Genomic DNA, 13,621 nt, shown 5'->3' on the forward strand with positions numbered 1-13,621 from the left:
TTATGCCGAGCAATCCAGATCAGAGGTGGGCGGCCTACCAATCCCGGAGAACAGAGATCAGCCTTGATTTTTATGAATGTTGCAAGGCCAGCATGTATTTACATGTACTCTGAATGTGCGCGGTGTCTCGCCAGTAGGGTTCGCTGTTGCGCGATGAGGAGGAGGGGTCCCTGCCGGTTTCCCATCCCCCACCCCGGGAGCATCAGAACCAATGTGACGTCCCCCTCAGGGTCCCCAGCAAAGTTCAGAATCTTTCCACAGCCCGGACTCAAACTGGTGTCGTCCAAGCTGTGTGACCCATCCTGCGCTCCCAGTGGCAGCACTTTAACTGGATGAGCCACTCTGGGACCGAAACAGCTTTTTAATGTGAAACAAATACTAACTAAATAACTTGCATATTATGAAGGTACATTTGTCTTGTCAAAATTAGACTTTTTTTTGTTGCCAAAATCATTTAAAATATCTATCTAACATTCACGTAAATGCACATCTTTCTAATCTGTGCTTATTCTTCACTGTCCAGAGAAAAAAAAAGTAATCTAGCTGTCGCAGCCTTTTCGCTCGGTTGGAATGACTAAATTAAAACAAACAAAACAACAACACGACACCACAGTTTTAGTACTTTTCATTTACAACAATATAAAATGTGTGCTGCAGTGTTGACAGAGATATAGGAATAGACCTCTTTCCATATGTTTTTGACAGGGTTAGCTGCATATAGTACAAGTTAATGTGAAACAAAAAAAAAAAGGCTTGCAGCTTTAACTTGTGAACTGTACCTTTGTGTGAATGTGAAGCCAGGTTTAATATCTCACAAGGCTATATGCCAGAAGGAAATTTTGTTAACACTACTTTTGGAAATAACGTATACTGTCTGTTCTTGACGCTGTCATATTTAACCAAAATGCTATAAATCCTATCGACTGTGTGTTTCAATCCCGTTTCATTTACACATCATAGCCCACCAGAAGTGGTATGTAACATCCTGTACTCTCTCCAGTCATTTTAACACTTTTCAAATTGTTTCCCACCCACCTCGTCTTCATATTCCAATGTTTTTGATATGTACAACAAGCGAACCTGGTGACTCAATGGATAGATTAATTTGCTGCAGGAGGTAACGGTTGTAGGGCCAGCACGTATTTACATGTACAGGATCTGAGGACGAACCAAGCCCCAGTGCATCATTTGTCAGCAGGTTTTGTCAAACAAAACTCTTAAACCTGCAAAATTGAGGTGCCATTTGTCTACAAAGTAGGCAAAATGTGAAAAACTAAAACATTATATACAAAAGAAACAGGAAGTTTGCCAACAGCAACTTATACATATACAGTAGTCTCTGCGTATAGGAACACCTCCTAAGAGGACACTTCGCTCAAGGGAACATCCTTGTGGTGAAACTGATTTTCCCGTTGTAAATGCTCCGGCTAAAGGAACAGGAACTCTTAAAAGAACACCTTCTTGGCACCATTATCAATTTATTTACAACGGTTTCAATACTGTTGTGTAACCTTATAACTCATCATCAAAACTTTAATCAAAATGGTTTATTCTGTCTTTTCAAAAGTGACTTGTCATTGTGAGAGTGTCTTGAGGCACTCTCGCAATGACAAGTTGATTAGTTTATTAAATCTTTCCAGAACTACTGTCATATCATTGACTGTCAGTGCACCACATCTTCATTTATTTATTTATTTATTTTTTATTGATTGATTCCTATTGTGTCTGGTGGCTAACTCAGTTTTAGAGAACACTCTGCTTGCTTGCTTTGGTGTCGTCTTAGCCGGAGATTACTGTGCACATAAAAAGTAGTCTTCAAAATGCTGTTGTATAAAAAATGCATGGCAAGTGGTCTGTGGGAAAAATCCAAACACCAAGGCAGCCCCTACATTGAAAAAGTTTGAGAACCACTGCTTTAGGGGGAAAGTCAAATCGGATAACCACACAAAGAGATCATTTGAACTTATTTCTTCCTCATTTACAGGAAAACTATTTAATGCAATTATGTAGGTATTTGACGGATGGTACAGATGTGACAGTGTATCAAATTGGTTTAGTTTGTTGGAAGTAAAGTGATTCTGAGGCAAAAATATGAATCTTGGTTCTTTTCTTTCTGTTTTGCAGGTGGATTTTGCCTTTACAGTGTGGCAGAGTTTTCCAGAGAGGATTGTGGGATACCCTGCCCGGAGTCACTTCTGGGACAGCAACAAGGAGAGGTGGGGATATACCTCGAAGTGGACTAATGACTATTCTATGATATTGACCGGAGCTGCTATATACCACAGGTAAGTAACAGGACTGGTGAACTACAACCTACACTAAAGAACTGTTAAAAGTAGATTATCTTTTTTTAAAGGAAGAAGTAAAATTGGTTGTTTGGTAGGAATACTGAAATGCATGAGTTTGCTTGACTATCAATTGAATCTAAAGATTTGTTTATATTTTTCTGCCATGATAGCCTTCATTCCAAAGAGAAATGTTATTAAATAGCAGAGTATCAATTTTCAGGTTTTTTGTGTGCCTTTGCTACACACATGCACACAGCACGAGAAGTACAATTTAAAAGTATTATTCACATAATATGGAGGTGGTTAGTTCTTACAAAGTGTGACATGTAAAATGTAGATATTTCTTTCAGGAATAATGGCTCTATCATAGCGTGCTGCCTCTATGTACAACGTCAGATGTCAGGATTGGATAATTGTGTAAACTCTTTGATGTGCAGTATATTATAGAAGACTTGGGTCTTGTGTATAGTTAGATATTGTGATGATAACACTTATCTGGTACATCAAAGCAGAAATTAGTTAAATCAAGCCTATTTGCAGAGGAAATGTCCAGGTGCTACTGGAGCTTAAACAAAAACATCAGGAAAAATCAAACGTCTACCTCCTACTGCAAAACAGTTAAGCCATACACAGTAATATCAAGTGAAAGATACAAGGACATGTACTTGTGTTAGGTTTTTGGTTTTAGCATTTGGTCAGTTTAGCAATACTGAAATGTCCTGTTTGATTAGGTGTACATGTTCCTTATCTTGTTAGATGTCTTTCTTGTGAGATGGAAAAAATTCTAATTTTCATCCTGTGTTTTTACTTGCAGATATTATCACTACTTGTACACAAATTACCTGCCTGCTAGCCTGAAGAATATGGTGGATCAACTGGCTAACTGTGAGGACATCCTGATGAATTTCCTTGTGTCAGCAGTCACCAAGCTGCCTCCTATTAAAGTCACACAAAAGAAGCAGTACAAGGAGACCATGATGGGACAGGTGATGGAGAACTAGGCTTGAGTGCTTTTGTAATCTTTTTTTTTTGTAAACAGACAAGCAGCTAGTGTTTGCCAAAGAAATCCAGTCCCTATGAATAACTGGATAGCAAAATGGAAAAGGGTGACATGTACGGAAGTGCAGGCAGCGAGGGAGGTAACAAACTGTTTGATCTAGGTGTGTTAGTAATGAGAGGCGCCTATAAATATCTTCAAATGGTTCCACTGCAGAAATGTTGAACTTGCCCTCCACATTTCTTTGTTATGGTAGTTGACAGGTAAAAAAAAAAAAAAAAAAAAAAAAAAAAAAAAAGCTTTCCTTCCACGGTAACACTGGATTTTTTTCTCATCTTTTACATACATTTTTATGGGAAGTAAAGAAAGTGTATAACCTAAACATGAATATTTAAAATAAACACACACACACACACACACATGCATTATATATATAAAATTTGTGGTATGACTTGAAGATTGCTGTCCATCAATGCTCCCCAAGGAATTTAACAGAGGTTGAACAGTTTCGTAAAGAAGAATGGTCAAATAATGCCAAATCTAGGTGTGCAAAGTTGGTAGAGACCTATCCCAACAGACTCACAGCTGTAATTGCTCCCAAAGGTGCTTCCACCAAGTATTAACTCAGGGGGGTGGAGACTTATCCAATTATGATCTTTCAGTTTTGTATTTTTAATATATAATTTTTTTCTCAAAAAAAACTTTTTTTCCCCTTAACAGTGTGGAGTATGGTGTGTAGATAAGTGGAAAAAATCCTCATTTAAATGCATGAAACTCTGAGGCACTGACACAACAAAATGTGAAAAAAATTCAAGGGGTGTTATCTTTCTATAGGCTGTGTTTGTGTGTCTATATATATATATATATATATAATATATAAAGTTGCTGGCCCCAGTTTTTCTCTCAGTAGTTATTTGCTCTTTTCAGTCTTAATGGAATGCTTCTCTCTAACTGAAAGACTTCGAGAACGCTGAGAGGCAGACAGGTCATAAGCAGTGTCATCGTGACCTAAGTTATTGTGTTCTGGGAGCTTTTTAGGCAGCATCAATTAAAAGAAGAATTCTTACTGACCCCATCTATGTGAAGAGGGAGTATGTGTTATGTCAAGGACTCTTCAAAAACAACAATATCAATAGCTTTTTTATTATTAAAAACCCTTTAGGTAGGGAAAATAATTTTGTCGCACTAAATAAGGACTTTAAAGCAGCAAAATGACTTAAGTAGCCAGATGTTGGTTTAAAGTGACTTTAATCCCTTTGTCATAATTTGCAGCAATACTCAATAAGGAAGTGCTAAAATTAATATTGGAACCTATTTATCTTGTGTTACAGAAAAGGAGACCATAGATTACTTTACTTTCGCTTCAAGCTGAAAACTGTTGGACAGTCTTTTTCAGCCTAACCCTTTGATTAGGTCTGCTGTATGTTGGTCCATTTGAGCACTTTGGGTGATTCTACATTGTTGTAACTAATGGAGTGACAGCTATCTGTGAATGAAAAGCAGTCTTAAAGAAGTAGATAACGGCATATTTTGTAAATATGTTTCTGTGGTGAGCAATCATTGTGATGCCTCTCTCATCTCCTTTCTTGCAGTCCTCCCGTGCCTCTCGCTGGGCTGATCCGGACCACTTTGCTCAGCGGCAGACCTGCATGAACAAATTTGCCAACTGGTTTGGCACCATGCCTCTCATCCACTCTCAGATGAGGCTGGACCCAGTCCTTTTCAAGGACCAGGTCTCCATTCTCCGTAAAAAGTATCGGGACATTGAGCGACTCTAACAAACACTGTGCTGAGCTGGGCTGGGGAACAGAGATCAGTTCATCGTCTCAGCCCTTCAATTTGCAGCACACCCACAATGTTTCAAACCAGGAGGAATAACTGCACATGAAATCACAAGACTCCTGGCTAGGAACTCTTTCTATATACTGTTATTACACAGGTATCCTGCAGCATTGCACAGGCTAGAAGTGGTTCGACTACTGGGATACAAATTAAAGAACGATCTCCACCCACCTCTGTTTTCAGCTGTGCAGATTTGTATTGTTTTATGATCAAGGTTACAGAGAGAGGAGCCCCCCCCCCCACCCCTCAGCTACTGCTGTTCATATCAAAGCATGAGACATAAGACCAAGGTCCTATTGGAAGTGACTCTGCAGCAGCGGTTGTGATGCACAGTTCACTCCCTGGTCTCTGTAAGTCGCTTTGGATAAAAGCGTCTGCTAAATGACTAATAATAATAAAAACACAACATATTTGAGATTAGCAGAAAGCAAACTAAAGTGAGGCGTGAAATGACAAAAGAAAGGATGAAGGTTATTTAAAAAAAAACTTTTACTTGCTTTTCAGTATAGGACTTTGTCCCCCTTTTATTAAATAACCCTTCAAGGGTTCAATAATACCCTGATTTAAGTTCATTAGAACAACGCAGAAGACGGAGTAGGGAAATGCTGTTTGTTACATCACATAGGATATTTCATTTTTTGACCACTTGTCCTTGAGAGAAGCAGTGGGTGTAATATATTAAAGGTTCTGTTGCTAAAAGGGATTGCTAAAAGAAATTGCTCTTTGATTAAAGAGCCTGATGGTTTTAATTTTGTATTTTTTTTTAATATATATATGTTTTATTGTTCGACAGCCCGCAGGTACCAGGGAAACACGATTCGTACAAAATAAGAAAGGAAAGGTTTGACAATTCAGGGCAATAATGTATTTTTTAAGGTGGTGTTTTATTATTACTGTAGGAAGATCTAATAGCACAATTTTTTAATTTTAACCTCTTTTTGTTACTTTTAAAATAAAACCCTCTTTTGAGGGGTATTTATATGCTGTTATTCTGAAGCAATACCCTGCTATTCTTTAGCTAACTGAGATGCAATACACCTTCTAAACTTCAGCCCTCTGACTGCTGCTTGCAGGCAATTTTAGTGAAAAAAAAAAAGCTTTTTACCTAATAAGCCAAGTTAGTATTTTGATGTGAACATGCTGAGATTTAGAGGGTGTGCTACAGGGCCACCAAATACAAAACCAGCAGTCTGTAACAAGAGTATAAAAAATATGCAGTGTTCTGTATCATTCTTTGGATCTTGACCATAGAGGGGTTTATCTCAGTGAAGGATCTTAAGTTGGGGGGCTTTGCTCTTATCTACTGCTTATTGGGGTGTATACAATATGATATCAAGAAATAATATGTAAAATCAAAGTAGTTTTGAATCCGTTATTCTCATTGGTAAAGTTAGAAATAAAACACATAGTAAGATGTGGGCTAGACTTGCATAAACTAGTAGTTACAAATAAGTCCTTGCACCAGTTTCAGATGCTGGTGGTAGGTTAAGTAACAAAGATACTATCAGTACACATGCAACCCACTAGAACTTATCATTGTTTTCTATGAACAGATTCACTAAAGCAAATAATGCATTCATAAGGGATACCCACTGTGTGCTTTTACTTGTCCTGTTCTTTTGGAATACATTTTAAAGCCTGACCACCATTTGTTGCCCTAAAGGTTTCCATCCTTAAGGATGCCATTATTATTATTATTTGTTTATTTAGCAGACTTCTTCATCCAAGACAACTTAGCGACTAGGGTGTGTGAACTATGCTGCAGTCACTTACAACAACATCTCAACTGAAAGACAGAGCACAAGGAGATTAAGTGACTTGCGCAGGGTCACACAATGAGTCAGTGGCTGAGCTGGGATTTGAACCGGGGAACTACTGGTTACAAGCTCTTTTCTTTAACCACTGGACTCCTATACCCCACAGCTGAACTACGTTAGGCTTTGAGGCAAATTTTCCCTCTTCCCTGTGTTCTACTTTTGCCACTTTTTAAGCATTTTTTTTTTTTTTGCATAATTATGACATTACACATCTGATTCCTAAATTTATTACAGTATTATTTTTATATATGTATTCTTTTTTAATAAAAGTATGAAAATAGGAGAAAGTTTGAAAGAAATAAAGAACAAGTCAATCTACCATCATTTTTTTTTTTTTTTTTTTTTTTTTTTTTTTATTTTTTGACCTATTATGGTTCTAGTAAGTTACTTTGGCTTTATAAGTCATAATAGAGAGATGTCCCTTAACTGCATCATGCAGCTACTGATTGCCTGTTAGATATCACCAATTCCCAACCCGGTACCTGAATGAATTCTGCTATGCCTCTAATGGGGGGGGGGGGGGGGGGGGCAAGCTGCTGCGTGGTTTCAATGCACACGCATGTAAATATGCCTTATAGAGGAATTGACTGTGGCTTCTTGACCGGGTCATTCAGGGGTTCATCAAGTGGGTTGAATACCTTCATTTGTTTTTCAATTTTAATTTCAAGGAAATGGTGCTCTGACAAGGGGTAGTTCCTTGTTACTATCTGTAATAAAAGTTCAATTTTTGTAAAGGCAGGGCTATGTTAGCCTTTGCTTTACCGGTACTTGAATGTCTGATGACTTGAAGGAGTGCTGAGCAAGTGGCCTTTAGTGAAGGTGACTAAACTTAATTTTAACCACTGGTGAGGGGTGTAGTTAGACTCATTGTTGAACACACATTGGAGTCATTGAGCAACAAAACTTTTTTTTTTTTCTTTTTTAATGCTGTGGTTGGGTATCAAAGGGTGTTGTCAATATCATTATAAACGCAGATAACTCTTCAGTCTCCCTGTCCCAGTCATGAAGCCTTCGGTATGCTGTTCCTTTGAAACAGTACAACTTGACAGTTTTCCATTCTCAAGAAAATAGTTTCATAATACAATTTCTCGGGTTTGGTACCCCAGTTAGCTATGAGGGAAATGCAGAGAATTACCTTCATAACCAAATATTTTGACAATTTTCCTCCTTTACTACCAAGTTGTTCTAGAAGCTGAGGAGACTTTTTTGTTCCTGTTTAAAACCACAGGTCTTAAAAAATGGTAAATGGCTGAGCATAACTCTCATTGTTGTGTACAGTACTAGAGCGCTTATGATGTATAGTATTTAGAGAAATAGACTTTCTATTACTGAGCTGAGAACGCTGTCAGTGTGTGAGCATACAGGGGAAGATAAATGCCTCACTTCTGGTTAATATTAAGTGTCGTTCTCCTTGTAAATCACTTTAATTAAATATCAAGCCTTTTATATCTTTAATGTGCTCATTTTAAATATTGATTTTCTTCATCTTTTTTTTTCTTCTTTTTGAATCGTGTAGAAAATCCCACCTCTGCCTAGTAAACCATATCATTACCAAAACACGTTGAGCAGGCCTTGTCACAATGTACATAAACCTGTATTTATTTTGACAAAAAAAAAGTATAGTGTATGATTGATTTAAAATACTTAGACAGAGAAATTGTAAAGCAAACAAACAAAAAAAAGCATACCTTATTATGTATAAGATGTACATTTTGATTTTGTTCGAATATGTTGCCAATGTTTTTTCATAGCGTTGCCACATCTTTTCTAAAATAGTTTGCCCCCTGTTGGTTAGCGTGATGCAGACACCGTGCAATTAAAATCTAATTGAAAGTGTGATTGAGAGAAAGCCATATAACTTGATTTAGCTTCATTTAAAAAAAAGGGAATAGCCTCTAGATTCTCCATCAGAAGGTTGGTTGTTTTTATAGGTAGTGCCACCAAAGACAGTATCCTTCAGATTTGTGTACACTGATAAAAACTGATCTTTTTGTGTGTGTTTGTAAGTGTCTTGGTGTGCCACTCAAGAATTTTTTTGATCACCCCAGAAGAACTGTATATTCACCTACAGGTCATGTGACTTTCTGCTGCTGCTGTTAGTTTTTTCTTTTTTTTTTTTCCAACAACTGTTTTCCACTCACCATATGAGTGTCTATGTAAACTCATGTTGGCATTATTATAGTATCTCTGTTAAAGTCACAGGTGCATTGATGGCTTAAGGAAATATTTCAGAAAGGCAGCACTTCCAGTTTAAAAGGTGGTTGTCTTTTGTTTTTTTTCATTACAGAAATACATTGGTATCAGCATCTGCAAACTGTAGTTCAAATTAAAATATAGTTGTCAGTCCCTGGAGAACTACTTCCTATAGTTTCCTGTTAAAAGTTACCTGCTGATAACCATTTTTACCTTCATTATTGTTAAAAGAAATATGATATCAATTAATTTATTTTAAATGGTGTCACTGAAAATGAAAAAGCTAAATTGTTTTACCACTACATTACTATCTTGGCTTTCATGCAGCATATAAAATAAATAAATCACTGTAAATAAGGTTATGTTTGTTGCTAGATCTTTATAAAATAACAAACCAAATACTGTACACATGTAGCAGTCAAATACCATAATGATGTCTAAATACAGTCCTATTATTGCAATGCATTTTTGTCAATTTTGAGAGCGGGATTGATTGAACTACATGTGAGGGAGTCTGAAATATGGACACACAGCAATACTGTATAACTATAAAAACATGTAATCATTTTTTTGTTTTGTTTTTGTATTCTCAAGTCACAGTACTCAGAGAATTTTACCTGAGGTCTGCTTCCGCATAACAAGTAGATAGCATGAATATGTATACCTGTCATGGGGGCCTGCTGTCCCAGAGTAAGCCTCTGTAAATACTGTATTGTTGTTTTCGTTTAGTTAGTGTGTATGTGCCTTTTAGTCAGAGCCACTATGCTTTCTAGTCTTAAACTGGACAACTGCATTTTTTGGCCTTGTATTTTTTTTTTTTTTTTTTTTTTTATTGTTTTTATTAAGACTCTTTTTACTTTCTTTGGTAAAACCTTGTCTTACACTGGAGCAATTGGTACATTGATAACTGACATTGACATTCCCTATTTAGTGGGGAGGGGTTGCAGTCCCTATGGTACAGGCACCTGGGCATGTATTACACTTCATTATTTTATTTCTTTAAAAAAAAAAAGTGGTCTATTTATAATGAATAACACATGCTGTATTGTATTCTGTCCTCTTATTTCAATCCCCCTCTAATTAACAAACATTCTGATGACTTTTATAGAGAGAGAATTAAAAACTAGAAAATGACAATTTTGTAAATGATTTTTAAAAATAAATCATATTTGATAATACTGAGTAGTTGTTGTTTTTCCCTCCTGCCTCGTTGATTTGCTTTTATCAAAAGTGACAGCAGCCGGCATCGTGGCATTCTCTAGTGGACACAGAATGAGGTGAGCTCCACAGGAAAACCAAATGGTGACCAATTGCAAGTGATATATACATACTAAGCACTATGCTGTATGTTTTCATTTAAATTTGAATGTAAGATACAAGCTGTGTATTTATATCAGTTCTGTCATCAATGCAATCACTAAGTTATAAATGGTGCTACTATATATGTAGTACCTGTACTATAAAAAAAACAAATTAAAAAACCAATGGGAAGTGTATAACGGGGGGGCCTCTTCTGGCTCTTTGGTGCGTGCATGATCCTGCAGGGGGAGCTTGGGAGCCATGGAGGGCCTGCCTGTCAATCACGGCAGTGACATGGGAAGGCTGGGAGAGGGCTTGCTCTTTCTCTTTCTCTGAGTGGTTGAGAGGCAGGTCTTGAGCAGGCGCTTGACCTATAAAAATAATGCGTTGCTACTCCTCAGGTCAGCCCTTCTGGGAGAACAACAGCGGGAGCTCTGGTCAAACATAAAGGAGAGACCGAACAGAATGCCAGCATCTGGAGCTACCAACCTGTCAACACAGATGGAAGAATATAGCCCGGAATCGGGGAGGATAAATCTTTTCTTTTATTACAGTCCCGAGCGGGAACGTGTGTAGTTTAGCGGGGAAACCTTGGGCATCCCCACACAATGTTAGGTAGAGGAGTAGCGAGCAGGCACAGGCTGAAGACCCGAGCCGTATGGGTAGCGATGGTGGGGGAACACTGCTGAAGCAGCAACCTTTTGTTTGTAGTTTTATTATTGTTTTATTTTTTCCTTTTGCTTTCGCCTTTTGTTTGGACTATTATTTTGACGTGCATGTGTGCGCACTCTCCATTGGCCCCCTGTTTAGCATCGTTGGTATTCAGGTGAGGCAGCAGCGCAATGCCACATTGTGGTGAATTTAATAAGGTACACCCCTGTGTTTGTGTCCAGTGAATTCCACCACCTTCTCACAATGTGCATGAAGCACAAGTCTTAAAATGGTTAATAGCTGAGTAATTCACCTTCATTAAAAACATATAGTGCTAAAGCAGTATTTAGATAGATAGTCCTCAGAGTCACACTGAAGATTAATGGTTTATGATTCATGTTAATATAGGTCTGCTTTCAATCATCTTTTCTAATGCAATATTAAGCCGTTATATATAATAGCGTTGCATGGAAATGAAGGCAGACCTCGCGCTGTGTTTTCGTGTTCTCGAATGCAGTGGTTTATTATGCCGGGACTCCACACTTAACAGATAAAGCGTGCTGCTTTAATAGGCAGTGGTACCGCTACAGCTGAGCAGCATAGTGCTACTCAGACTATGACAAAATAAAGAAATAGAGTACTCAGTCCAAAGCACACTGTTGGTACCGAAGCAGATCATATTAAATCATATTACAGTACATTCTTGATAATTGCATAGCCCATGTGCCTACTGTAACCATTCTATACAATTAAAAACATATGCAATTCTCAGTAACATATACAATGTAACACATTTTATATTCTCCTTATTTTGGTTAAATGCATACTACTGGGATATGCACACAGGATATGTGTTTCACAGGAATCTACTGCATGTGCATTTTCATAGGAAATGTGCTTCACTTTTTTTAAAGAAAACAGGATAAAGCAAATGCAATTATCATATAAATCAGTGGTCGCAGTTGCCAACTGGAATGATGTCACAGTGGGTCTGCCATTTTAGTAAAGGAATGACTTGTACATTTTGAATAAATCTTGGGAAACACAATGTTTTCAGACAGGGAAAAAAAAAAAGTCTTTGGAAAATCCTCTAAAATTAACAACGTACTTTTAAAAAAAAAAAAAAAACTCTGCCCATTTCATACCTCCAGATTGCCCTGAGCAGAAAAATAAAACCTGGAGGGAAAACATCTGATCTGGAAACACTGCTTGTCACTGTCCTTACTCCTACTTATTTCTCTGTCCAGGCCACGCCCCTGGTGCACCAGCCAGCAATCCCAAGTATGCACAGCTTTCTGCTCTTGAGGGGGACATTTAAGTATAAACGCAGTGCAAATAGCATGCGGCCAGGCAATTATTTTGCACTTTACCCTATGTAAGCTTAAGAGCAATGCAAATTACTCAATATGCACAAATGATGAGGCTCTCAATGAACACATCAGTCTATTTTGAGGCAGCACTTGCAGTTAGAAGTACAGAGAGCAGTAGTTGCTGTATGACATTTGTGGAACATGAAAATACAAACCAAAAAGAATTGTCAGAGGAAGGGCAGCAAAGTCTTTGTGGCGAACAGAAAATAAAAGTTTTCTGAGGAGCTGAATCCTTATGACTGAGGTCACTCATCATGCCCTTTCTGTATGACAGCCAGAAATTTGCTTAGTACTCTGGAAAAGTGAATTGGGTTATCTCCCCAGACAGTCCAACTGTGGTCTGAAAAGAACCAGAGGCTAAGTAGTGCAGAAAACAACACTTTCACATGTGCAGGGAGCGGTCCCTAGATTGACGCTGGGGTCTAGTTCATCCCTCAATTCAACTACTAGGCCTAAGATGACCTGCCGAGCTGAGACGATAACGCTTTAGCACCACATCTTCTACCATCCCAAACAAAGTGACCCTGGGATTGAATATGCAGGGTCTTCTTAGTCTTGTCCTTCTCCTCCGAATGTGTTCCTGTCTCCCTTCAACAAGAACCAAGTGTCGCCACATCAGGAAGTGTACCAGAGCAGCCATCCTGAAGCCAATGACAGGTCTCTGCAGATGTGTGCTTTCTACAGCTCTTCTGATTTGCACCTTGTAAGAAGAGATGTAACGTTTCTGGAGAGTCACCAATTGCCAAAGTGCAAGGCAAAATCTTATATCACATTATGTTTGCGCCTGCTCAATATCCAGATCCCGCCCAATGTCATGCTCTCTTCTTCCTTTACAGCTGCTAAACACAATTTACGACAGCATTAGAGTTTTGCACACGCAGATCATTTTGCGTGTATCCTTACATCACCCACTTGGTCTCTTGCAACATTATTGTAACGATTTATGGTTTGTGACAAAAATGCTGCAACTGGTTCCCACTCACGCTGCAAGCCAAGCTCCTGATTGGCAATGCTCCCATCTCTGACATCCCTAAACGCCTGCTGCAGTTAACCCTTTGACTCTGGGTCAAGGAACCTTCCAGAATGATTACAGCAGACCCATTGTCGTTAAGATATTAAACATGGTCATTTAAATATAGACTTCTTTTTATTTTAATGTTTTAT

General features: G+C 38.1%; 1 protein-coding gene across 1 annotated transcript in view; it reads left to right on the forward strand.

Annotated features, from left to right (window-relative positions):
* Positions 1–6,939, forward strand: part of LOC121314898 (exostosin-1) — a 95,311-nt gene extending 88,372 nt beyond the window's left edge. Inside the window, exons 9-11 of the mRNA XM_041248640.1 lie at positions 2,125–2,285; positions 3,103–3,274; positions 4,878–6,939. Coding sequence (XP_041104574.1) covers positions 2,125–2,285; positions 3,103–3,274; positions 4,878–5,063 — 519 coding nt within the window. The 3' untranslated portion in view covers positions 5,064–6,939. The remainder of the gene's footprint in view (positions 1–2,124; positions 2,286–3,102; positions 3,275–4,877) is intronic.
* Positions 6,940–13,621: the final 6,682 nt, after the last annotated feature.

The sequence above is a fragment of the Polyodon spathula genome, chromosome 4, assembly GCF_017654505.1.
Source record: "Polyodon spathula isolate WHYD16114869_AA chromosome 4, ASM1765450v1, whole genome shotgun sequence".
NCBI lineage: Eukaryota > Metazoa > Chordata > Actinopteri > Acipenseriformes > Polyodontidae > Polyodon > Polyodon spathula.